The 26,655-nt window shown below is 41.3% G+C and overlaps 1 protein-coding gene across 1 annotated transcript in view; it reads right to left on the bottom strand.

Annotated features, from left to right (window-relative positions):
* Nucleotides 1-20,327, bottom strand: part of LOC134290878 (proline-rich protein 2-like) — a 93,044-nt gene extending 72,717 nt beyond the window's left edge. The window contains exon 1 of the mRNA XM_062858094.1: nucleotides 20,286-20,327. Within this exon, the coding sequence (XP_062714078.1) occupies nucleotides 20,286-20,327 (42 nt within the window). The remainder of the gene's footprint in view (nucleotides 1-20,285) is intronic.
* Nucleotides 20,328-26,655: the final 6,328 nt, after the last annotated feature.

The following is a 26,655-nucleotide window of genomic DNA, read 5'->3' as shown; positions in this document are numbered from 1 at the left end:
CCGACTGGTATAGCCGGAAAAGGGCAATAAAATCATTGTCAATAACCAGAAAGTTGAAAAAGTTTCATCTGTTGCATATTCTTCATTTACGGTTTATTTAGGTATGCAAAGCAATAAATCGAAAGATAAAGAACAAATGTTGTTTTGTTAGAAAGTTTAAGAGTTCCGGAGAGTCATAGTGGAGTCATTTCTATGATGACTTAACTTTTTTGTGCTCCGTCCCAAAATACAGTCATTGGATTCCAGGATCAATCCAGGATTTTGATCTGGTGGTGCTTCCAGCAACTACTGAAGGATTTTCTGTAGGAACTTCTGGGAGATTACCAGCAAGGATTCAAGAAGAGGTTATCGGAAGGAACTTCTTCATTGCCTCTATAAACGTCGTGCGTGATCAGTTGAAATGAAGGACAACATAGTCAGCAAGGGGGGTCCGTGGCGTAGTTGGCTACACGTTCGCTTGATAAGCGGATGGTCATGGGTTAGATTCCCAGCCCCCCCAACAAAAAACTCGTCAGCCGCTTGAAGAGACACATGAGCCCACCCGTCCAACACTATGGCCGTCTGGAAGCGGACTGACAACTGACCCTCTTCTGAGCAAACTCGCTCTAATGCTCCACACCCGGATTACGGCAACCGACCAACGGCGATGAACAATGGACCCCACTTTGGACTGATGAAGCAGTATCACGTGCTCTTCAATCTACTGTCAAAAGTAGAGAGTGCAAAAGAGGCAACGTCGCAGCAGATCCAAAAATAGAATTAAAGTACATAAAGTAGTTACACCGCCACTGTTCAAATGGACAATTGATGTCGCTCTCGTGATGCCCAAGTTGGCGAATAGAGCTTGTAGTGTAAGGAAGGAGATATGTAGAATAAAAAAAAAACATAGTCAGCCGTCTATGACGCAGCGCGCAAGTTTTGAACGGCAAACAAGTGCTGCATGTATCCACCGAGAGTAAACCGGGGCAGATGTCCTTATCCTGGTTTCGTTAACTGAAACCGAAAATTAATTAAGTTTTATCATGGTATGGTCTTCTACAAAGTTGTTCCTCAAGATATCAGCTGTTACTTTGTTCAAATCTGAGTCAAATTGAGCTCGTGTACCCAGCGTGCTGAATAAGAGACTTGAGGTCACCCATTTTCCCATATATTTGGACTGAAAATCCCATACTAACCTTCAACTCATTTGCTCCAGTTCAGTTTTAAACCGATTGAGCTGAAACATCCACAGATTGTTCTTTTTATCTAAAGGCTTGATTGTAGAGGGTGCCCCGTGAAATTTTGACAACTTGTTTTTTCTCACCATACAAATGTGGACCGGTCTACTGACCCACTACTGGTATCACACCAAAACGCGAGATTAAAACTACGCGGAAGAATTACACTTTCGCACGCGGAAAACTGCCCCGGCCAAATCATTAGCGGAATCGTTGGATATTCTAACACAATTCTAATCTTTTCTAATGAAAACTATTTGCTTTCCATTTACTTTTGAAAAATTGTATCTTGAAATACGATAGTGATATTTAAAAAACTGTCTAAGAACAAGTTTAAGGGCATTGATTAGGCTTTATAGAAAAAGCTGGAAGCTCAGGTAAAATATTATCTCCTGGGCGCCCATGAAAAACACCACCCCCAGTGAAGACTGGCGCTTGAGCCTTGCTATTTAGCACTGTAGTTGGAGGAAATGCCAATGCAGAACCCGTAGCTTCCGGGAAGGTAAGCCCAGCTCCCTGGGTTGGTGTCAGACCCTGCGAGCCAGCCGTAAAAAGACTAGCACCGAAAAATCAACAAGAGAAGAATGCGAACCGATTCCAATGGCGACGACCACAGCGACGAAAAGGGACTTGCGATTGGAAGCTCGGTACGTGGAACTGCAGATCTCTCAACTTCATCGGGAGCTCCCGCATACTCGCCGATATACTGAAGGACCGCGGGTTCAGAATCGTAGCGCTGCAGGAGGTGTGTTGGACAGGATCCATGGTGCGAACGTTTAGAGGTAATCATACAATCTACCAGAGCTGCGGCAACACACGCGAGCTGGGAACAGCTTTCATCGTGATGGGTGATATGCAGAGGCGCGTGATCGGTTGGTGGCCGATCGACGAAAGAATGTGCAGGTTGAGGATCAAAGGCCGATTCTTCAACTTCAGCATAATAAACGTGCACAGCCCACACTCCGGAAGTACTGATGATGACAAGGACGCGAGTACGATCGCTGCCCAAACCACGACGTCAAGATCATAATAGGGGATCTAAACGCTCAGGTAGGCTAGGAGGAGGAATTCAGACCGATGATTGGAAAGTTCAGCGCCCACCAGCTGACGAACGAAAATGGCCTACGCCTCATCGATTTCGCCGCCTCCAAAACATGGCCATTCGTAGCACCTTCTTCCAGCACAGCCTCCCCTGGAGATCACCACAACAAACGGAATCGCAAATCGACCACGTTCTGATTGATGGACGGCATTTCTCCGACATTATCGACGTCAGGACCTATCGTGGCGCTAATATCGACTCTGGTCACTACCTGGTGATGGTTAAACTGCGCCCCGGTACGATCTAGAGCGACTGAATCAACCGGATGTCGCCTCAGCATATGCGCAGAATCTCGAGGCAGCGTTGCCGGACGAGGGTGTGCTCGATGTGGCCCCTCTAGAGGACTGCTGGAGTACAGTCAAAGAGAGCAGCCATCAACAACGCAGCGGAGAGCATTATCGGGTACGTAGAACGGAGTCGACGAAACGATTGGTTCGACGAGGAGTGCAGAGCGATTCTGGAGGAGAAGGATGCAGCGCGGGTGGTAATGCTGCAGCATGGAATCCGACAGAATGTGGAGCGATACAGACAGAAGCGGAAGCAGCAGACCCGTCTCTTCCAGGAGAAAAAGCGCCGCCTGGAAGAAGCGGAGTGTGAGGAAATGGAACTGATGTGCCGTTCACAAGAAACACGTAAGTTCTACCAGAAGCTCAACGCATCCCGTAAAGGCTACGTGCCGCGAGCCGAAATCTGCAGGGATAAGGACGGGAGCCTCCTGACGGACAAACGTGAGGTGATCGAAAGGTGGAAGCAGCACTTCGACGAGCACCTGACTGGCGAAGAGAATGTAGGCACGGAGGACCAAGGCAGCGGAGGAAATGACTATGTAGGTGCAGCAGAGGACGAGAACGAACCAATTCCCACGCTGAGGGAAGTTACCCGAGCAGAGGAGAATAGCAAGTTGATAACTACGAAATCACATAACCTGTTTTTATATCTTTTTTTGTTATTAATAAATTATCAAGGCATAACTTTTCCATAACAAATGTTGTTCGACAATCTCATTTTGTTATAATCAAGCTATTGATATACATTAGCTAAATTACATTTAAATAACATGTTTTGTTGAAGTACAAGTTTAGTTATTGTTGTACTATTGATCAACTTATCAGCAATAGCACAACAGTAACAAGTTTTGAAATCACAGCAACAATTCGACGATTATGACCTATCCCTTTGTGTTGTTCCATTTTTGTATTCAGTTAAAAAGGAAATTCCTGAACGACTCTTTTTAGGAATTCCTTAAAAAAATTTCGGATAAGCACTTGGAAGTTCTGGGGGAACCTTTCGATAAATCCCTGGAGAAGTCTTCAAGAGAACTACTGGCGCAATTTTCTTAGAAATTCCGAAGTTAATTCTTCTGAGCAATTATTAGGATCAGGGATGACAAATGTACTGGAAAAAACGGTTACCGGCTGTACATTTGACATTTTTCCACACGAACATCACAGGCCCAGCCAAACTTAAACTGTTCGAAAAATAAATGTCATAACATTTTTATTTCCTGTAGCCTTCTTCCTCGAAACGGTTTCCAAGCGCGAGAGCGCCAGTACTCGAGCACAACGACGACAGAAATTTCTGTCTCTCCCGTTTTCGCATTTTTCTGCGTTTCAAACCGCTTTTAGGCAAACTTTTTTACATGCATCACAAAGCTAGGAGTGTGCTCTAGCTATTTGTGCAAATCGATTTAAATTATTTATCAAAACAAGTGAGTTATTAGCAGTTGAAAATATTTGATATTTTTCGCATTTACCCGCCTCAGCATGACTGCTCATAAATATTTTCGTGGGGAAGCGAAAACTATCAAGCGTCTGCTTGACTGCCGTCGGCGCGGCGTCTGATGGTATTGGTGCTGCCGTTGTTTTATTTTTATTTCACTGCCAGTATCGATGAACGGAAAAGAGAAAAAAGTATTTTTGCCATCCCTGATTAGGATTCTTGGCAGAATCTTTTGAAAAACTCCTGGAGAATCCTTCGGAAAAACTCATGGCAAAATCCTCAAAGAAATTTTCAGAGAAATCTTAAGATGAACTTCAGGACTAATGATCACAGGAAATTCTGAAGAAACCCTTGAAGGGGTTCTATGCAGAATACTGGAGGAATTTCCAGAACAGTCTTTGAAAATCGATGAAAGATTTCGTCAAAGAACTCTCGTAGAAATTTCTGGAAGATTTTTGGAGTCATTTATGGAAAAGTTTATGACCAAATCTGTCGACAAATTTTTGGAAGAATTTTATGACAAAGTTTTGATAAACATAAAAGAAGTTTTTGACGGAATCCTTAGAGAAATGAATAGAGGAATTTTAGAAAAAAATACTGCAAACATTTCTGGTGAAAGTCCTGTAGGAATCATCAGAGGAAGTTCAGGAGAAATTATAGCAAAATTTTTGGAGGAAATCTTGTAGAATCCAGGAGGAATATTCGACATAACTCTTGAATCCAGGGAAAAATCGGAGGAATCAAAACAATCTTTCCAGGAAAATGGTAATAATCTGTACAATATTACTAATATCCCAAAATTTTTCTGCAAAACTGTTGAGCATTCCAAAAATTCTTCATTTTATATGCTGAAAAAAAAAAACAAAGGTCACACGTTCTCCGAAAACAATTAAAGTTTAATAGTTTATAAATCGAAGCTCGTCGTATTTGATAATATAGAAATCACTTAAGTTCGATTATCTTGTGACTTCAAATCTCTTAGAATGAATTAAAAGCTGAGTATAGTATTTTTCGTTCATTTGAAAATGTTTCTTACGTCAGAGTGATGAACCTCATGTTATTGGCGGGTTTGTGAGACAAAGCGAATAATTTTATAAAATAAGTATTATAACTTATTTAGTAACGAGTTTGATATCATAGCAAATTCTGCTCTTTGATTATTATCAATAACATATTAATATCAAAATTTGTTATTGAAATATTTTCCGAATTCACTGTTATTAAGTTGTTATTGAAATTAACAGAATAAGTTATTGAAATGGTTTTCCAGGAACATTTTTTTGTTATGGAATTTGTTATTTTGCAGCTTATGACAGACAAATTTATAACACTATATGTTATGATAATAACTTAAAAATAATCAATTTTATTATTCAGTTATTTTGCCCAAATAACACAGCTTCTTATGCTGTTGTTATTCCCTTCTGCTCGGGTAAGGATGCCATCCACCAGCTTAAAACCAACAAAGCGGCTAGTAAGGACGGTATCGCAGCAGAACTCATCAAGATGGGCCCGGAAAAGTTGGCCACCTGTCTGCACCAGTTAGTAGCCAAGATCTGAGAAACTGAACAGCTATCGGAGGAGTGGAAAGAAGGGATAATCTGTCCCATTCACAAGAAAGGCGACAAGTTAATGTGTGAGAACTTTCGAGCGATCACCATTTTGAATGCCGCCTACAAAGTACTATCCCAGATCATCTTCCGTCGTCTATCACCTAAAGTAAATGAGTTCGTGGGAAGTTACCAAGCCGGTTTCATCGACGGCTGGTCGACAACGGACCAGATCTTCACCGTACGGCAAATCCTCCAGAAATGCCGTGAATACCAGGTCCCAACGCATCACCTGTTCATCGACTTCAAAGCGGCATACGACAGTATCGACCGCACAGAGCTATGGAAAATTATGGACGAGAACAGCTTTCTCGGGAAGCTGACTGGACTGATAAGAGCAACGATGGACGGTGTGCAGAACAGCGTAAGGATTTCGGGTGAGCTATCCAGTTCATTTGAATCTCGACGGGGACTACGACAAGGTGATGGACTCTCCTGCCTACTCTTCAACATCGCCCTGGAAGGTGTGATGCGACGAGCCGGGCTCAACAGCCGGGGTACGATCTTCACGAAATCCAGCCAATTTGTCTGTTTTGCGGATGACATGGATATTATTGCCAGAACATTTGGAACGGTGGCAGAACAGTACCCCCGCCTGAAACGTGAAGCAGCAAAGGTCGGACTGGTGGTGAATGCGGCTAAGACAAAGTACATGCTGGTAGGTGGGACTGAGCGAGACAGGACAAGCCTTGGCAGCAATGTTACGATAGACGGGGATACTTTCGAGGTGGTCTCATTTAGGTGGAATTTGTCTACCTCGGTTCCTTGCTAACGGCTGACAATAACGTGAGCCGTGAAATACGAAGGCGCATCATCAGTGGAAGTCGTGCCTACTATGGGCTCCAGAAGAAACTGCGGTCAAAAAAGATTCACCCGCGAACCAAATGTACCATGTACAAGACGTTAATAAGACCGGTGGTTCTCTACGGACACGAGACATGGACGATGCTCGAGGAGGACCTGCAAGCACTCGGAGTTTTCGAGCGACGGGTGCTAAGGACGATCTTCGGCGGTGTGCAGGAGAACGGTGTGTGGTGGAGTAGGATGAACCACGAGCTCGCTGCACTTTACGGGGAACACAGTATCCAGAAAGTAGCCAAAGCTGGAAGGATACGGTGGGCAGGGCATGTTGCAAGAATGCCGGACAACACCCCTGCAAAGTTCGTGTTTGCTAACCATTTGGTTGGTACAAGAAGGCGTGGAGCGCAGAGAGCACGATGGGCCGATCTGATGGAGCGTGATCTGGCGAGTGTTGGGCGTGACCGAGGATGGAGAGCTGCAGCTGCAAATCGAGTATTATGGCGGCAAATTGTTGATTCAGTATTATCATGAATTTGATGTGAACTAAATAAATGAAATGAAATGAATTCAGTTCACGGTTGTTTTCGAATATTTTACAAGCCTCAACGGATTTTTTTTGTAAGGCGCAAAATTTCTGTAATAGAGAACATTACATTTTATACAACTTCGTATACAGCGACGGAAGCGAAAAGATTACTGAATGATAGCGGAGTACATTCTACTATTGGTTCAAGGGCAGCCAGTTCAGTGGATAAAAATATAAAGCAGGAGGTTTTGCAGTTAATGAAACCAGCCGAGCAATGCCTGGTCAGAGTGATTGCGTAACACCGGAAGGACAGAAAACTTCAAACTGTTCATTGCATTGGGATCATTATGACCCCATCATGTGCACTACGTCAGCGAGGTGAGCGTCAGCTAATGCACGAACAAGGTTAAGGAATTGTACATCGAAATACATCATGTATGTATCATTGTACATCTGAACACCCACTAATTATTTGAAAGTGTTTGCAGATACTTCCGGGAAGTGGCTTTAATATGATTGACTCTGAAACCAAGCTTGCGGCACACTAAACTTCATGGTTTCCCAAAACAAGTTTGGTTTGAAGAGTACATTTCGACGATTTTTATATACCTTGGTTACTTCCCGGGATATTCCGGAAACATAGTTCTCCTGGTGACAAGTATCTAGAACTGCCAAGGAAGTAACAAGTGTTTTGAGTGATTTGGAAACTCAGCTTGTGACCTTGGTTGATTTGGTCACTTCTCGGTACGTTCCGGGAACCTGGATCTCCAGTGAAAAGGCCACTTTTTGAGCTACGCCAAAACCCTACTTGCGACACACCAATATTCATGATTTGCAAAACCAAGTTAGTTAGCGCGCATTTTAATGATTTTTCGAGACCTTGATCACATATCAGGATATTCCAGAAACTTAATTCCCTCGCTGAAATCTAGTAAATGTGCTACACATTTAACTTCATGGTTTTCCAAAACCAGCTTATTAGAGAACATTTCAACATGTTTGGTGGCTTTGGGGTCTTCCCGGGATGTTCCGGGAGCCTGGATCCTCCTGGGAACTGGTTTCTTTTTAGGTACTCTGAAAACTAGCTTGTGGCACGTCAATCTTCATGATATGTATCTCCAAAATATGTCATAGGAGAACATTTCGACGTTTTTGATGGCTTCGGTCATTTCCCAGAACGTTTCCCCGAGGAAGAGGACTCCATATGACTGTTTTTGAAAACCTAACATAAAACTCCATTGATCTCCAAAACAAATTAATTAAAGTACATTTCGTCGATTTTTGAGGAACTTGGTCACATCCCAGGATATTCTGGAAACTTGATTCTTTAGATGATAAGTGATCAGGACCGCCAAGGAAGGGGCCACTATTTAAATGATTCATAAACCTGATAAGCAATACACCCTAATTCAACTTTTAGTGACTAGTTCACAGGATATTCCGTGAACCTTATTCCCTCAGGGAAGTGACCTGGATTCGATTTCTGAGCCCAAACTACCGCATCAAAGAATAATTCTACATATTTTGGTGGCTTTGACAATTTTCCCGGGATGGTCCAGTAGCGTGGTTCTTCCAAGAAATTGCTCACTTTTTTAGGTATTTTGAAACCTAGCTTGCCATACACCAATCTTCATGATTTGGAAAAATAAGATTACACTAGTTTACAAAATGAAACGAAAGTCGTGAACTTCTGTCAATGACCGAAATTTTTGAAGCATAATTTAGCGCTGATTACGAAACCATGCTTCAAAAAAAATTAAAGTAGAACAGTTTTTAAGTTTTAGCTCAATATCGAGTTTTACAACTTTTTAAAATTTGGAATTTAATAAAATTCAAATTCTTGCGTTTTGTTCAACCAATTTTGAATCTATTTCCATAAATTAAAAGCTGAATATAATACCATTCGATCATTTGAATGCAGGTTTCGCGTCAGATTGATGAAATTCAAGATATTGGCAAGTTTCAGGGACAATCTTCTTAAATTTTAGCAAATTTTCCAAAAATTTATGAAGAAATGTATTTTTTCCAATAAGAAAAAATCAATTAAAAAATTCTTTCTCAACGTTTTTTGACATATCATATGTAGGCGAGTTACAGTAAAACATTCAGCTCAATCGGAGCATTGACTACAGAGAATGAGATGTGTGAAGTGAGCAACTTTGCTTAAAAATAAAACAAAAATAGATTTCAAATCATCAACCTTGTATGGAAAGTCGAAAAAAATTCCGCTCTACTGTAATTTCTTTCACGTTTTCGAACTCAGGGCATGATTCTACACCAAAAATGATCATCAGCTTACCGAGTTCAAAAATGCTGTAAACTAGTGTTATTAGACTACATTTCGATGGTTTCGGAAAACCTTCGTCACTTACCGGATAAACTTGTTATTAATTTGTAGGCACGATATGTTGCTAATTGACAAATTGGAGATGACATTTGTGAAAGAAATCGCGTTCTGGTGGGATTCGAACCCACGACTCCGTATTCGCTAGACCGGCGCTTTAACCAACTAAGCCAAACTGACTCCGAAGCCACACCGTGGTGAACACTTCTTTTTCACATACCCATCTCTCTTTCGGCTCAGACACCGATCCACAACACACTCGCGTTTGTGCCCACTAACTACAAGTGTGAGCGAGTTGTTTTTATGAACTCTCGCACTCCGCATACCTAGCCCCCAAGTAGTTTGTTTTGCTGGTGTCTAATTAGTATGTGTTGAGAGCTCGGTACGGCCACTTCCCAGGATATTCCGGAAACTTGGTGCTCTTGTTGACAATACATTCTAATGCTTTTTGGAGACCATGTTCAGTTACCAGGGTATTCCGGAAACTTGATTCCCTCGGTGATAAGCGATTATACACGCGAAAAAAAAAAACCGTTCTGATAAACGTGAACAAACAAACGCAAATATGAGAACAAGCAAATAGACACCTTGAACTGGAACTAGTTCCAGCTGTCAATATGGGCGTTCTAGAAACCGTTACATCTAGTTCACGGTGTCCATTTCTTATTGTTGTTATCGTTGCTATGCACAGTACCCGTTTGTTCCCGTTGACGTGACTGAAAGTGCACGTATATCGGAACGGATTATTTTGCGTGTACGACTGCGAAGGGAATGGCCTTGTGAACAAATATATTTCATATCTGATGGAGCTTCACAATATACAAATAGAAAGAATTTATCCAGTTTATGCCTATTTAATAATAACTAACTGTAGCGTAGATGTTGAATGGCATATTTTCGCAACATCGCATGGCATAAACCTATGCAATTATTCTAGTTTTTTTTACGGTCTCATGGTCTTGAGACCAAAGGGGTACTCTGGTTTTATGTTTTTATCAGCAAGTACAGGAAATTTAGCGTAACATATTAAAAAAATCAGAAATGTACTGCCCATATTCGCATAGTTGACGTAAGCGCCAATGTAGTTGACAACACACTTTTGAAATTTTAACAATGAATAATGAAAAGTTTAAGATTTTTTTCCGTTGACATCTAGCTGGTGATTAGATCTTGTCGTCTATTGAACAAACATCTCTGATTTATGTTATTATGTTACTTGTTCTGTGGCTAAGTTGGTTAAAGCACCGGACTAGCGATACGGAGTCGTGGGTTCGAATCCTACCAAACAAGTAGTATTTTTTTCACAAACTCATTCTCTCATTTTTTTAATTAAATACACACTGTCCTCAAAAAATAATTAATAAAATTAAAGCGTATTTTACAAAAATTCAAAAATCCTCCTTAAAAAATTACTAATATGTTCATCATTTTTCCATTTTTTTTTCAATTCCAAATCTTTTTCAATAAACTGCAATAGATGTCCGCTGAAACATAACAAAATGAAAGAAAAATATCAAAACAAAACTGTTATTACTATTATAATAGTTTAAATTTAGTTGTAAACTATTATTTTTGACAATTTTTTTTACAATGCTCACAAAATAAATTAAAATATATTGCCGAAGATAGCACATGAATCGGACAAACCGTTCCTGGGATGTATTTTAAAGTGGAAACGTAAAACCAGAATGAATAAAAAGAAGATACACTTTTAATATGATGGTCATGCTGGCTTATCTGTCTATTGCTGCAGACATGGCGTGCTGCACAAATGAATATATTCCCTACGTCCGACACAGTTCAGCCGGTAAAGTTGTGCTAGCATTATGGCAATCTCATTAGCGTGACATTAAATCCCTATGATGGATGATTCGACGCAAAAATGACTATACAAATGGCAAACCTTTGACTAAGATTGTGCCATAGCACATTGCGAAACTTTTTTCCTTCCAATATGTAGTAGTTAGTTCCATGTCGGTGAGGAGTGCTTTTACATAATCAACATTGGCTCCCATGACCGTGGCTTTGATTATTCAAGTCACATCATCATCAACATGTCATGCGTAACTAATGGGAAATGTAATGTACCTGCCCGAACATGTGTCGGGTTGATATACGGACTTGTATAGCGATATTTATGGAAACAGATTGGAACTAATTATGCACCATAAAGTTTCTTTCATGATTAACCTGTTCTATACAATCAAGCAAGGACGTAGCTTCAAACATGAAATGAGAATTTACTTTGACCGGACTCACAATATTTTGTTACAAGAAATTGATCTAAAAATATCAAATTGATTAACGTTTCAACGGCTTTTGCGATAGCCTAAGAGATGAATGCTCCAATGTAGTAACGGCACAGAATGGATGGAGCAGCATGGTCGCTCATTCAACGACAAACTCCTCCACCTGCCTATCGAACTGTGGTGAGGCGCATCTCATCATTCCGTCGTTATTAGACGTATTTTTTATCGCCAAGCTCCCCAGAGTATAGACACATCTGATTCCCCATAGCAAGATAACAAACGACAGCCACCCGTCATCATCGATGGCTTGTGCCACTTTTGTTGCCAGTTTGAACAACTCGAGCACTCTCTCCCCAGCAGATGACGTGAAATCGATATTCTTTATTCGGAAAATATACAGACTTTTCTTTCCGGCCACCGCACCGAGCGCTCCCCACTCGACAACGGCATGTTCCTATACCTGCAATGTTGACCGAGAGCTTTTGTTTGTTCACACGATACCATTTCACCTTGGCTCGGAACGGAGGCGGACGTAGGTAGCTACGATAACAGCCCTGCTCAAATCGCGTCGCGTCGATTCACCGATATGATGATGAGTGGTGGTGGGTCGCTCGCAAGTTTCCTTTCAAAGAGTATAGTGAATGTCGCATCCAGTTCCCCGGGGGGCCATCAACATGAACAACATACAATCAGCTGGCGGAAGGCTTTTCTAAGGATGACAAGTCACCAGCGAAGAAGCAAATTGCAAATATGTTTCATTTTGTCGAATTACGGTGGAAGCCAGCAGCAGCTACGCTGCGCTGACTTGTTTTCCTCCTCCAAGAAGCGGAAAGCGAAAACCATGGAAAGTGTAAAGAGGGGTTGGCTGGTGTCATATTTAAAGTGATATCTCCCACGGGCATCAAGCATACAAGCGCAAACAAACCGACGGAGCGAGAATCGCAGAGCAACAGAGAAGCTTATGGCAGTTGAGGACAAAGAAGGCACTTTACCTACGGTATAACTTTTTTCACAGGCGTTGGATCACTTTGCGGTCTTCGACAAAGTTGTTTGGCATATAGTCACCTACAACAATACCAAAGGGTTTGGTTATTGAATGCTTATAGCGTCACCTAGCGGCAAAATTCGAAAACTTTAAATTTCTGCATACATTTGGCCAACTTTTCCCATACAAACTTCAAGCGTTTTGAGCGCCCCCTTAGGCTTAATTGATTTTGCTCAAATTTTGAACGTAGCTTCTAGGAGTCCAAAACAACTGATTTTGGAGGTAACTCTTGGCATTTTTCGAAATTTTTGTTTTTCTTATAAGTGTGGGCCACCTTAATGTATATACATAGTTGTGGCAAGTTCAAAGTTCTTGATAAGCCTTTTTACGGTAGTCTATTTATTGCACCCATGAAAAACTAGAAACGCTCCATGGTCCACTGTACGAATTGTTGCTAGCCTGCTTATGCTCACAGTAATTCTGACGTTTAAGCGGCGCCGTGTGAGAGTAAGCAGGCCAGTATAAATTCGTGTAGTAATCCATAGATTATCAAAAAGTGCTCCATAAACAATAAAACATATGTTCCAGAAAAATGTGCTATAAATAGTTGAAATAGTTGAAAACGTTCCATACTTTATAGGAAATGTACCAGTAAAACAAAAATAAATCTTTTTAAAACTGAATTTTTGCACCATTAAATACAAATGCACAATAAAAATTAAAAATATACTCATTATTAACCTTCGCGTACCCAACGTCTATTTTGGAATTAGAAAAATAACCACAGAATGTCAATGTCGCGGCTGTTCGTGTGACTAACATCTAGTTTGCCACGTCCTAACAGCGTTAGTACCACCGGTACTAGAAGTGTCAAATCAATTTTTATGACCAAAACAAAACATTCACTACAACTTGTGTACATCAAAACATTGGATAAATACAGCTAAGGAATTAAATAATTTTAATTAATTTATTGGCTACAGCGATCTAATTTCTCATTCATCTATTATTTCGGATGATTTTCGAATCTTGAATCAGCTATGAAAAAGGCATTTCTCAACCGATTTTTTTGAAGTCAATTGCATTCGCTCCAGGTTTGTCCAAATTGTCAAGGACTACCATACAGAACCGGTTCACCCATCCGTTCCGGAGTTATTCCAGATTCCGTTAGGGTCATGACCGGCTGGAAAATGACACATTAATGCATTTTACTCTGAATGTATAGTTATTTTGGAAATTTGCACATATTATACGCCAGGAATACAGAAACTATATAACTGCAAGGAACCATTGACTTGAAATGACAGAATCAAGCAGTCTCATGAACCGGATATGTCCCGGGTGCCCCCAGGGATGTGGCCAAAGTGGCCATTCTAGCAACATTGTCAGAATCATTCATGCGGCACCTCGAACTTCATGATTTGTCGAAAAATGAAGGAAAATAGTGCTTCTAAGCGCTCCTAAGACCCCTCGGGAACGGCCTGGCCATACCCGGAATGTTCCGGGTGTCCCCAGGGATGTGACAAAAGTGGCCATTTCCACAATATTATTAAAATCAACCGTGCGACACCTCTAACTTCATGATTTGTTGAAACCTAAAGGAAAATAGCCCTTCTAGGCCCTTATGATCACTTGGGACCGGTCCGACCATACCCGGAATGTTCCGGATGCACTCAGGGAAATCCTCATTTCTCAATCACTGTCAAAATCAGCCGTGTGACACCTCAAACTTCATGATTTGTCAAAACATGAAGAAAAATAGTCCTTTTAGGCTCCCATGACCCCTTAGAGTGGTTCTGGCCACACTCGAAATATTCCGGATTGCCCAAGTAACACACTTGTCACATAAGAGTCACGGCGGCGCAGGTTTTTGTTGCGCAAAAGTCACTGTGACTTACTTCTAGCAAGTAAGTGTTTATTTGTTAGAAGTAAGTCACAGTGACTTCTGCGTAACAAAAACCTGCGCCACCGTGACTCTTCTGTGACAAGTGTGTTACTTGGGTGGCCATTTCCGCAACATTGGTCAAATCAATCGTGCTGCACCTCAAACTTCATGATTTGTCAAAACGTGAAGGAAAATAGCCCTTCTAAGCTCTTATGACCCCTCGGGAACAACCTGGCCATACTCGGAATGTTTCGAGTACTCCAGGGATGTGACAAAAGTGGCCATTTCCGCATTGTTATCAAAATCAGCCGTGCGACACCTCTAACTTCATTATGTGTTGAAACATAAAGGAAAACAGCCCTTCTAGACCCTTATGGTCCCTTGGAATCGGTCTGGCCATACCCGGACTGTTCCGGATGCCCTCAGGAAAGTGGTCATTTCTCAAATATTGTCAACATCAGCCTTGTGACACCTCAAACTTCATGATTTGTCAAAACATGGAGGGTCCATCTAGGCTCTTATGACCATTCGGGAACGACCTGGCCATATCCAGAATGTTCCGGATGCCCCCAGGAACGTGACAAAAGTGGCAATTTCCACAACATTGTCAAAATCAACCATGCGACACCTCAAACTTCATGATGTTTAAGCATAAAAAATAGTCATTCTAGGCCCTTATGGCCCCTTGGGATCGATCTGGCCACACCCGAACTATTCCGGAAGGCCGCAGGGAAGTGGTCATTCTCAAATATCATGATATGTCGAAACATGAAGGAAAACAGTCCTTCTAGGATCCCATGACGTCCTGGATACACCTGAAATGTTTCGGATGTCCTCACTCCCACAACTTTGGTCAAATCAATCGTACTACATCACAACCTTCAAGATTTTCCGAAACGTGAAGGAAAATAGTACTTCCAGGCTCCCATGCTCCTTCTGTACGGTCATAACTACCATGGCTGTCAGTGAGTTGACCAAATTCGCCATTTCAATAATGTTATCAAAATCAACCTTGTGATTTCTAACTTCATAATTCGATGAAGCGATGAAGTCATTCTGGAGAACTTCAAGCATTTGAAACTTAACTCGAAATGTTCAAGATGCCATCTTTACAGTGCTGTAGTTTTTTTTTTTCGAAAAATAAAATAAAATAAAGAAGATTGAGATCAATGAGCATTTGGGATCAATCTGGTTGCATTGAATATGCTTCGAAGTATTCATAAAAACTGTGATGATTACAATACAATGTTCAGAGCATCAATCGAGAAGTTGAGACATAAGATTTTTGAGACATGAATAGATTGTTGTATTTGAACATGTATGGTCTGAACTTTGGTTATATTCAGGATGCCGGGTAAATAACATAACTTCAAAAATAACGCTAATTGTTAAACTTTTAAATTTCAACCGTTTGCAACATTCCTTTTTCTTCGCTAGCCCAGCATTTGTTTGCATAATTCCGCGTGTTCCATATTCTCTACAAATTGCCTTGAGACATGAGGAACATTTAGTATGAATTTTCACATCCTTGGATCGGCATCAGAAAAAAAACCTTTTTTTTCGATCGGATACGAATCTGAAATCAGGATGCAAAACCCTCTCTTGTAAACCCTTATGAAGTTGGCACAACATCAAATTACCAGTATAAGAATGGGTTTTGCATGCAATGTTTGAACACTTATACCGCGATTGCTTCAAATCAATTTGATGTCTTGGCACACTATTTCTACGATCTATGCTGAATAAGTGCTCTGAAGACACCGAGTTGATTTGTTGCAATCGTGTACTTTTAAGTAAGTTTGGAGTAAGTAGAGTTTGGAGGAATCTCTCTATGAATTCCTAGCGAAATCCTTGGAGTTTTTTTAGGTATCCAGGAATTCTTTCCGGGAGTACTCCGAAACTCCACACGTGATTCTTTCAGGAAATTCTCCTTGGATCCCTCCAGGGAATCCTCCCGGGATTCGTCCACGAACTCCTTCTGGGATTCTTCCAGGAATTTCTCCCATGATTAAAACAGGTATTCTTCCTTGGATTGCTATTAAAATACTCCCGGAATTCCTCAAGGAATTGCTCATAAGATTCATTCAGTAATTCCTCCAGGGATTTTATCAGGAATTCCTCCCAGGATTCTCCAAGAACTCCTCCTAGTTTCCTCCAGGGATTCCTTCCAATATTGCCCCAGGTATTTCTCTTGGGAGTTCTCAAAGAACTCACGCTTCTTTCAGCATATTCCTCCGGAATAAGTAAGAATTCGTCATAGAACTCCTGGTGGAATCTCGGAAAGAATTCTTCAAAGAATCCTGGAAGAAATTCCTGGAGACATCCCGAAAAAAAGCTGGTGCCGTCCCGAGAGGATCTTCGGAGATATCTCAGAGGGAATTCCCGGATAATCCACGAAGATTTCAGAATGACACTTCTGGAGGAATCTCAAAAGAAATTTTGAAGAATTCCGGATGAAAGTCTCGGGGAGATTCCGGAAGGAATTCCGGCACTATTGCAAGAATTCCGTAAGGAATTCCCAGCTGAATTGAAAAACAAGTTTTGGAAGGGTGCTTGAAAATAAATTCTAGTGGAATCCTGGGAAGAAGCTATGGCATCATAAGACCTGGTGGTTTCTCGGAAGGGATTTCTGTTGGAATCCCTGGAGGAGCTTGTACAAGAATCCAGGAAGGAAGTTTTTTAGCAACCTTTGGAAGATACATGTCGAAAACTTCCAGAAGGAATTGCATATTGGGTAGAACGCAGATCGCGAGAAATTTCTTGGTCTATCTCGATGCGTAGAAATTTCAGGAAATTTCATGCGTTGCATTTTTCGTGGCCTAAGCAGCTGAGAAAAAAAATAAACCATGTCTGCCTATGAACCACGTGATCATTTTTTCTGGGTATTTCAACCCCCCCCCCCCCCCCTTTGTGGTCTTTGATATATGCCAGAGTGTCAAAAACGAAGATTCAAATTGACATTCTCATTTTTTTATTCGTGTTTCGTCACATTCATTGCCTCTCTTTTTTTCATTTAATTCCCTGTCATGAGAATTTTTTTTTTATTCTTCAACCACTTAACCTAATTTCACAGCTCTTTTGTTCACTAGGGCACTGCGTGAGCGATTCCAATCGGCAGCTGCACTTAATGTATTCTATTCTAATTCTACTTTATCAAACCGATTGCCGTTGCGCTGCTATCACTTTTCTACCCTGTCCATGGTAGAATGATGAGCACGAGGATGTTGCTATTTGACTCTTGTTCCATTTTCAGTCCGATTGGGGGTCAATTAGGAGTTGTCGTTAGCCGATATCCAAGTTTCCGGGTCCGTTAGAACATATGACCAGAAGAGGGTCAGGTGTCAGCCGCTCTCGGAGGGAAGAGCAACTGACGAAAAATTACAAGTGCCGGGGCTGGGATCGAACCCATGACCATACACTTATGAAGTGAACGTATAGCCACTACGCTACGGGCCCCGGCAGATGAGTAAAGGGTGAGTCGATAATTATTGTGCCATTTTCAAACTAACGTAACTTTTTTCCTACTTCACCAAAATCAACCAAATTTTGTACAGTTTATCCTTAGAGTCTATTGTTTACATAAAATGAATTGAGCAGTTATCAGTGAGATTCCGCTCGATATAGAATAAATTTAGTTCCCAGTTCTAAAAAAGATGTTGTACAATCACATGCTAAAATCTAAAATCATGGTATAGCGCCTTGGAAGAATTGATGATTATACATTATCGGATCATCTTAATGTTCGTCAATAGGTTTCAGGAACGGTTGTCAGTGAAACATAAGCTTAGATCTGGATGAAAACCAGGCACGATGCGCATAAACAAACCAGAGAGCTTTAATTATTTGTTGCAAGTTGAGCCTGAACATGTCCACATGGAGGGCGTTAATTGGAAATGTCGTGAATTTCACTAAAACGCATCCTAAATTTGAACCTATACCAAAAAGTTGAAATACATACATATACGAAACTACAGTAAAAAATTGGTTTCATTTCGTTAACTGTAGACAATTTGCGAATCACTTGAAGGTAGGGTGGCACAATAATTAACGACTCACCCTTTATTTTCTTGCACATCGTAAAATAATCAATTTTAGTCCACAAACACAAAATTCGACTTAATGAACAAATGGAACAGATGGTTAGTATTCTAATTAATTACTATGCCCAAGTTTTGTTGCGATTGAAAATTTCATCGGGAGCTATGCTCTAGTTTTGTTTCTCAGTGAAAATAGTCAGTGATAGAAAAACGAGTGAATAAGTGAAAAAAATTCACCAAAATGAATTTAATTAAAAATAACTCCAGTCCCGTAAATATACATCACTAATTACACTAGTTTACAGCATTTTTGAACTCGGTAAGCTGATGATCATTTTCAGTGTAGAATCATGTACGAAAACGTGAAGGAAAAAAAATTACAGTAGAGCGGATTTTTCTCGACTTTCCATACAAGGTTGATTTGAAATCGATTTTTGTTCTATTTAAGCAAAGTCGCTCACTTCACACATCTCATTCTCCGTAATCAATGCTCCGATTTAGCTGATTTTTTTAACTGTGACTCGCTGCATATGATATGTCAAATAAACGTCGAGAAAGAATTTTTAGATTGTTTTTTTTTTCTTATTCAAAAAAAAATACATTTCTTCGTATATTTTTGGAAATTTTGCTAAAATTTAAGGAGATCGTCCCAAAAACACGCCAATATCTTGAATTTCATCAATCTGACGCAAAATCTTCATTCAGATGCTCGAATGGTATTGTATTCATCTTTTAATTTATGGAAAAAGATTTGAAATTGATTGAACAATACGCAAAATATTTGAATTTTAGGAAATTTCATATTTAAAAAAAAAAATGTAGAACTCGATATTGAGCTAAAACTCAAAAACTGCTCAATAAACACTTGAACAGGAAGGTAGTGTGGAGTTGCGGCCGTCTTATACTACAAAAATAAAAGCCAGGACTAATCTCTCCTCGACCCACTAAACATATTCCTATGGTCGCCAAACCCTACGCCTCTCCGGAACCACCAAGAAGGCATTGCTTCAGAGAGGGGCTTGTGCACATCGCACACTCAAGGTTAGCTGCCGTAGCCTGCAGCAACGAACATCGATGAATCGCTTTGGAGAGTCCGTCACGGTAGCATGCAGGCGCTTAACTAGTTTCCCGAGTGGTCCTCACAACTCCCTTTGTCCTCGGATGGCGGTCAGGGTCAACCCCGCCCGCGCCCAATTGCCTAGCAGGCATCAAGAACTGACGCCCACGTGCAACCCGATCTGGCCTGCCCGTAAGGAAGGATATCACTACTCTTTAGGGGCTGTCCATAAACCACGTGGTCATCTTTTTGGAACATCTCAACCAACCACCACCCCCCCCCCCCCGCGTGGTCATTAGTCCATACACATTTTTTTTTTCGTCCATACAAAATGGTCATTGGCTGAACCCCCCCCCCCCTCATGACCACGTGGTTTATGGACAGCCCCTTAGGCCCTATCAGCTGCACCATAAGGTTGCTGAGAGCAGGGTCTCCACCTGCTCCGGCCCTTTCCGGGGACCCCTTCCCAACCGCGGGCTCGGATCCAACTCAGTAGACCGACGCCACGCAGCAACGCTACCAGGGCTTCCTCTCCGCGGCCACTTAATCGCTGTAAGGGTCGATCTCGACCGCAGGTGCTCTAGTGTACACCTCTGTCGAAAACAGCAAAAAAAAAAAAAAATACCAGCTTCACAAAGTCGTATACAATATTTCCCACCAATAGCCACCCGGTACACTTGTGTGTAGTTAGTTCGACTAAATCCGGTAAGAAGAACGAAGTCACTAAGCGTGTAAGTATGCAACAGCACTTACACAATCACCGTTGGTTGCCTCCGCCGCGCCGGCCGGGGGCATTATGCGGCAAGTGAACATCATTTTCCCATGGTGCGATACTTGTCTACCTGTCAGCAGGTAGGGGAACGGCACTAATCTTCGCTGCTGCTCTAGTCGTCTCTTCCTCTATGTGAAGTATTTTTTTTTTGTATTAGGTGATGAGTTACAATGATACATATTGCCCATTTTACTGGCATTTTATCAGATTTGCTGGTATGTCTGAAACATACTGGAAAAAACTTGTAATTAGAAGGCACGAAATGTTGCTAATTGACAAACAAACAGGAGTGTGTTGTGGATTGGCATCTAAGCCGAAAAGAGAGATGAGTTTGTGAAATAGGAGTGTTCACGGTGCGGCTTCGGAGTCAGTTTGGCTTTCTATTCCGCAGAACCATTACCTGTTCTGTGGCTTAGTTGGTTAAAGCGCCGTTCTAGCGAATACGGAGTCGTCGGTTCGAATCCCACCAGAACGCGATTTTTTTTTTACAAATTTCATCTCTCAATTTGTCAATTAGCAACATTTCGTGCCTTCTAATTGCAAGTTTTTCCAGTAGGTGATGAAGGTTAGAGCAAAATTATTGAAGCAGGATACTAGTGCGTTTACCCTAGGACAACAGCAGCAGATTGCGTTTCGTTCCCAAGTATATTGTGTTGTGTGGAAGATAATGGGAATCGTGACAGGAAAGAATAGGTGCTCGCATGCCAGGTGCATGTAAGGCGCAATGGATGAAAAGCTTCGGTGGATGATGGTTCATTCCCAGCATTGTTGTACCCATTCTTAGTTGCAGTTAAAGTAAGCTACTAAATTTGTTCGTCGATAGATGATTAATTAAAAGTTGACCCATCTATGTTCCTATTTTTAAACTTCTTACACTAATGCTGTTAAAATGAATTAAGCTTCTAATAAACGTCTTTGTCTTTACAACATGACACAATCCGATGCGGCAATTCAACCTTTCTGAAGCTCTGCCCAAACGCCTACGATATTCGTCAAGTTCACGCAGAAGACACCTTCCTTGCGATATGATCCGGGTTTTACATAATTTCCCCTGTTTATCAAATACCCAACATTCCTGATCTTGGAAGGTATTTGATGCTGCTGTCATGAATTCACAGCATCTTCTACAATGGCACAGTGCCTTTCTACACCTACATACAGGCAGACGAAAACGACGTGTGAACTTTTTGGAGAAGAATTTTCACCCTCGTCGGCAACACAAGATGATGATACGAATGGAAACGACTCCGGAGGGTATATCTGCTGGCGGCATGTAGGCGTTTGGAATGGAATGAAGTTCAATTAAAATTTTCGTCACCTACCTTATAGGTACTGGGTGAGGCTAGGTCTGGGTATGGTAATCCACTCAGTATTTCCCTAGAAGTTGTTTTGCATCTTGAGCTGGAAGCTATTTCCAATGCTAATATTCGGAATAAATGTTACTCAATTTGAAGTTTCAACGTAGGATAAAAATACTCCTACATATAAAACTTCAAATCGTTACATGGAATGATAAAAAAAATATTCACGGTACCCATTCATTCAGTTTTGCGCCTGTAATTTCCATTGTTGAAATATTCTCCGTCGCAATTAATCATACATTTTCATTCGCTGTCAAAATCAACCAACAACGAACTTTGGCTGGTAGCATGGCTTGAAGGCATTGTTGCAACCGAATCTGAGACAGCACCGTGGTACGTAGAGACGATACTCATTCGAAACTTCACCGATGAGGGTTGGCAGCGTACTACAGAGGACGACTATTTATCATCCGAGTAAGAAACATGCCTGCGTGTGAAGCCGACTTGAACCGATTCAAAGCATGAGTCGAGAAATTGTAGAGTGCTCACTGTCAGAGCAGTAAAGCTGTAAAATGTAGCAAACCAGTTTTGGGCTGAAAATGAGACTCCTTGTTACCTCTTTAAACTTCATTTATTGTTTAGTACCCAGTAAACGCACAGATGCACCTGTGCAGGTCGTAAAGTGGCAGCTTTCTACTCACAGTGAAATCCGCACTGAAGCGAATTTCACAATAGTATTCATGGCTTTTCCCAACAGTACCTACCGGGGTATGAGCTAATGTACTTTTCATAAACGGGTTTAGTGTTCCGTAGTAAAGCATGCCGACATCAGCAGCAGCAGCAGCCATTTCCGACGAAAACAGGATCTATTCTACATACTACAGCTGCCACACAAAGGAAAAAGCCAAACCAGAATCCTTTTCTTTGATTTACGACACTAGTTTGCAATTTTCTGTTTTATGGCGAATGTTAACTAATTATTCTCCGGAGAAGCCGAAAACCGAGGCCAGGATAATGACGCTTAGTATAGGGGTGGGTGGCACTTGGCACTGGTCTTGCACTGCATGGGTGTTTTCTTTCCGTTTTTGTGAAATATTTATGTTGGCAAAACTAAAGCAGTATAATGTCTATCACGTGTTTCCAGTTCCGTTATCCTGAATTAATGACAACATCATCTAAAAGATAGTAATGTAAAATTTGAAGATTGATTAGCCTTGCACTGAAATCTTTATATTAAAGGAATACAATCATAATTATTAACCCGGGAGCGGTCGCGCCGTGTACTGAGTACACGCACCATGAAAAATGCACGCATGTGGTACACAGCGTGAGCGCGGCGTCGCTGCAGGTAGTCAAAGACGCGACTGCTCGAGGGTTAAAAAACTATGTTGGGAAGATAACACATTAATACAATGTTTTCTTTCCTCGCCTTAACTATAACAAAACAATTTCTCACAAGCTTTTCACAAGCTTATAACAGAACCACTCTCACTTTACCCACTGAAAGGACACTTTGTTTCTGATTCGGTATAATATTGGTTATTGCTGTCAGCTTTTTGTCAGCACTTTTCCCCCATTTATTTTGGACGAAAAACTTATCCACAGCAAAGCGTCAACGATTAAATTTCAATTTGGTACGTGTATGGCATTGGGTGCCCTACTAGCATTATGCTTCGAATATGCTCGAATATGCTTCAGTTTTCACCCTTTCGCTGATTTTGCATTTTGAAAGAACTTTTAATTGGAAATTGTTGGAAGTTTAAAGTAATATTGCATAACCAATCAAGAAATTGAACATTGAACTTCGGGAAATCGTTAGAATCAAATTTTGCAATTCAGCACGGAGAGACTGTAACTTATCAGGATCATTCGCTCAAATAGTAGCTAACCGTAGCAATCAATCGAACACGTCACAATATACATTCTCAGAACATCTAACAACTATAGATAGTGTTATAATTATTATTATAACTATTGATGAGCACTCCAGTGACGGATGTCACGATGAGAAACACTTACTTACTTCAAGTCCTGGGCACCCATGGTGGGGTTAAATTTCTGTCGACTTCCTCGATTTCCTTGTAAAGGCTGCGCCGCCATGAGCCTCTAGGCCTGCCTCTGCTGCGATGTCTTGCTGGGTTTCAATCTAACGCTTGCTTGCAGATATCATTCCCACTCCTGCGTAGAGTGTGATCAACCCACCTCCACTTCCGTTCCCGAATTTCTGTCGCTATCGGCCTTTGATGATATCGACGATGGAGCTCCACGATGGAAACTCAATTGTGAGGCCACCATGCATGAAATATATACCGCAGACATCGATTGATAAAGATCTACAGCAGTGCCCTCCACTGGTACAGTGACCCCACAATTTATGAATCGGCAAAAATGACCACAGTTTATGGATCACTCCATTTGATCAACATGGTGATTCATAAATAGTGTACAAAATTAAGATGATTCATCGGTGTGGGGTCACTGTACACACCAAGTTTCACTGGCATAATGCAGCACAGATTTCATGTTCGAGTTGAAAATTCGGATTTTCGTGCGTCGACTCATCTGATTGTTCATCTGTACATTTCATTAACTTACAAAAGATGCCCTCGTCTTCTTGATCCGTGCACCTATGTTGATCTTGGTGCCACCATCGGCCTCCATTTGATTACCAAGATATTTTAAGCTTTCAACATTCCCTACTTGTAGCTTGCCCAGCTACAGTGAAGTGTTCTCAAAGTAGTTCTTTGGCGACTATGAAGAGAAATCTTTATATATATAAATGAGTTTGAATTCCCTTTGTGGCAACAAAACTCACGAACGGATTAACCAATCAGTATGACTCTTGCACAGTTTGATTCGTATTCATGATGGTAATGTTTACAAGTGGAAAAAGTTGCGGAAAAAGTATTGTTTTTTATGAGCTGGGAAGAACACGATCGAAATGAAACCAATCTAGAGTACCGAGATGCACTGACCTTAGCAATTGTCAAATCACCACAACTTGGCAAGACAAAGTTTGTCGGGCAAAATAGATAAAGCCGAAAAAAGCATTTTCCCATACTTTTCAAAGGGTGGCGCTCGAAAAAATCGTTTACCGCTCTAAATATTTTGTTTCAAATTTCTCATCGAAGTCGTCAGAGAACCACTCTTGGAGCTATCAAAAAAGCACATTTTCGTGCGCGGAGAATGTTGCTACGTCATTCCGTTCAAAATATATTGATGATTTTCTAGAAAAAATGGGAGCTTTTCAACTATTTTTTTCTTGAGTTACATACTTAACACCTCTCTAATTTTTTGATATGTATTATCACAACATTTCATATTTCAAATGCTGGTAAAATATACTTTTTATCTTTGCCCCAACCCGTAACATCGCTTTTTGAAAAAAAAACTATGAATTTTGAAGAAAACTGCTCATAACTATTGAACCAAAACAAATAACGAAACGACGCGTTTTCAAATGTTATATAAGTGATTCTTGGGCGATTTTGATGAAAAACTGCAACTGAAAAAGTTACAGTCAGAAAACCGGTTTTTCTTGAACCACCCTATGCTAATTCAGAAGAATATCTCTAGATTGGTCAATTTCAAAACTACATAAAATTTGTCTTTAGAAACTTGCTTGAAATTGACAGATCTACAACTTTGCCGAATAAAGTACATATATAGATATTATTGCAAATAAAAAAGTTTGGTTTCCAATTTCATTGAAAATATGGACCACCCTAATTTTCATGTAAATTGGCAAGAGTGCCTTTTTATTAGGAACAACTTTGTAGAAGACCATATTTGTCTAAAAAATCATTTGAAGACGCTGAATGCATATTTCCTTGAAAATCTGAGTCATGGCCCACTGTGCAATGTACAATGTTGCGGTCATCGAATCCTGCAACACCACAGCCACAAACATCTCGAACGTTGGTATCGCCACCATCACAGCCATCGCAGGTAGTGCAGTCGTCGATTGATGCTTCCATCCAGTTAGTTGAGCAAATATCGAGCATGCGTCGTTCTCTCAGCTGTCGGCGATGCGCGATCAGCTAGTGGAGCAATCCCAGCCAAGAATCAATTTCGTATACCCCACAACCACAGCACCTATCCAATCTGGTGAGATTGGCAGCGTAATCACCGACCCATCAGACGACATTGTCAGTGTCGTTTCAACAACAGATCGAGCCATATGCTATCCAGCTACAGCAGATGCAGAATCAACAGGCGGTGTGAGGCCAATTCCAGCAACAGTTGTCGGCCAGACAGTTAGTGCTGAAAGAGCTCCGTGGTTGCCCAGAAGTATGTCCTGTCCACTTTTTGTGAGCAGCTTTTGAAAGTCTACTGCAATGTGCGGGTATTCTCAAGCTGAGAATCTAATGAGACTTCAGTGCCTCAAAGGTAGGGCATTGGAGGTTGTACAGAGTAATTTGATGCTGCTTTCGGTCCCGAAAGTAATGGAGACTTTGGAGACATTATTCGGAAGCCCAGATCGACTAGTTCAGTCGCTACTTAACAAGGTGCGCAGCGTTCCTACTTCAAATGCCGAAAGGCTTGAGAGCTAGGTGAGTTTTGGTTTGGTCGTACAGAACCTCTATGGCCATCTGAAGGCCGCCAACCAGCAAGCCCATCTGTCCAATCCAACTCTTCTGCAGGAGCTGGTGGATAAGCTGCCGCCACGCCTTCGATTAGAATGGGCTTGTACAAAAGAAACGCTGGACTCATCGATTTGGGAACGTTTTGCGATAACATGAGTGCCATCACGTCAACCGCGAGTGATGTAGCCCACTTCACCCATTTTGACGGACCTCGCACTGGTGGGCATGATAAGCAGTAGAAGGATAAAGCCTACATCAACGCCACGTTTCTGCCGAACCACGGTGGAACGAGCTGCATGGAAACAAGGTTGAGCCTCAGGATAGACTTTGCTTTGTCTGCCAGAACGTGAAGCGGCTTCGAGATGAATAGCTCTAACGGTGAGACAGGTGAAAAGGCACACCCATCGCTTTGCCACGCTTCTCCCTACTTTCACCAAATACGGTCCGAAGAGATCTACTCCTGT

The sequence above is a fragment of the Aedes albopictus genome, chromosome 3 (assembly GCF_035046485.1).
Source record: "Aedes albopictus strain Foshan chromosome 3, AalbF5, whole genome shotgun sequence".
NCBI classification, from domain to species: domain Eukaryota; kingdom Metazoa; phylum Arthropoda; class Insecta; order Diptera; family Culicidae; genus Aedes; species Aedes albopictus.
The sequence above is the reverse complement of the archived record's forward strand: the minus strand, read 5'-3'. Positions and strand labels throughout refer to the sequence as shown.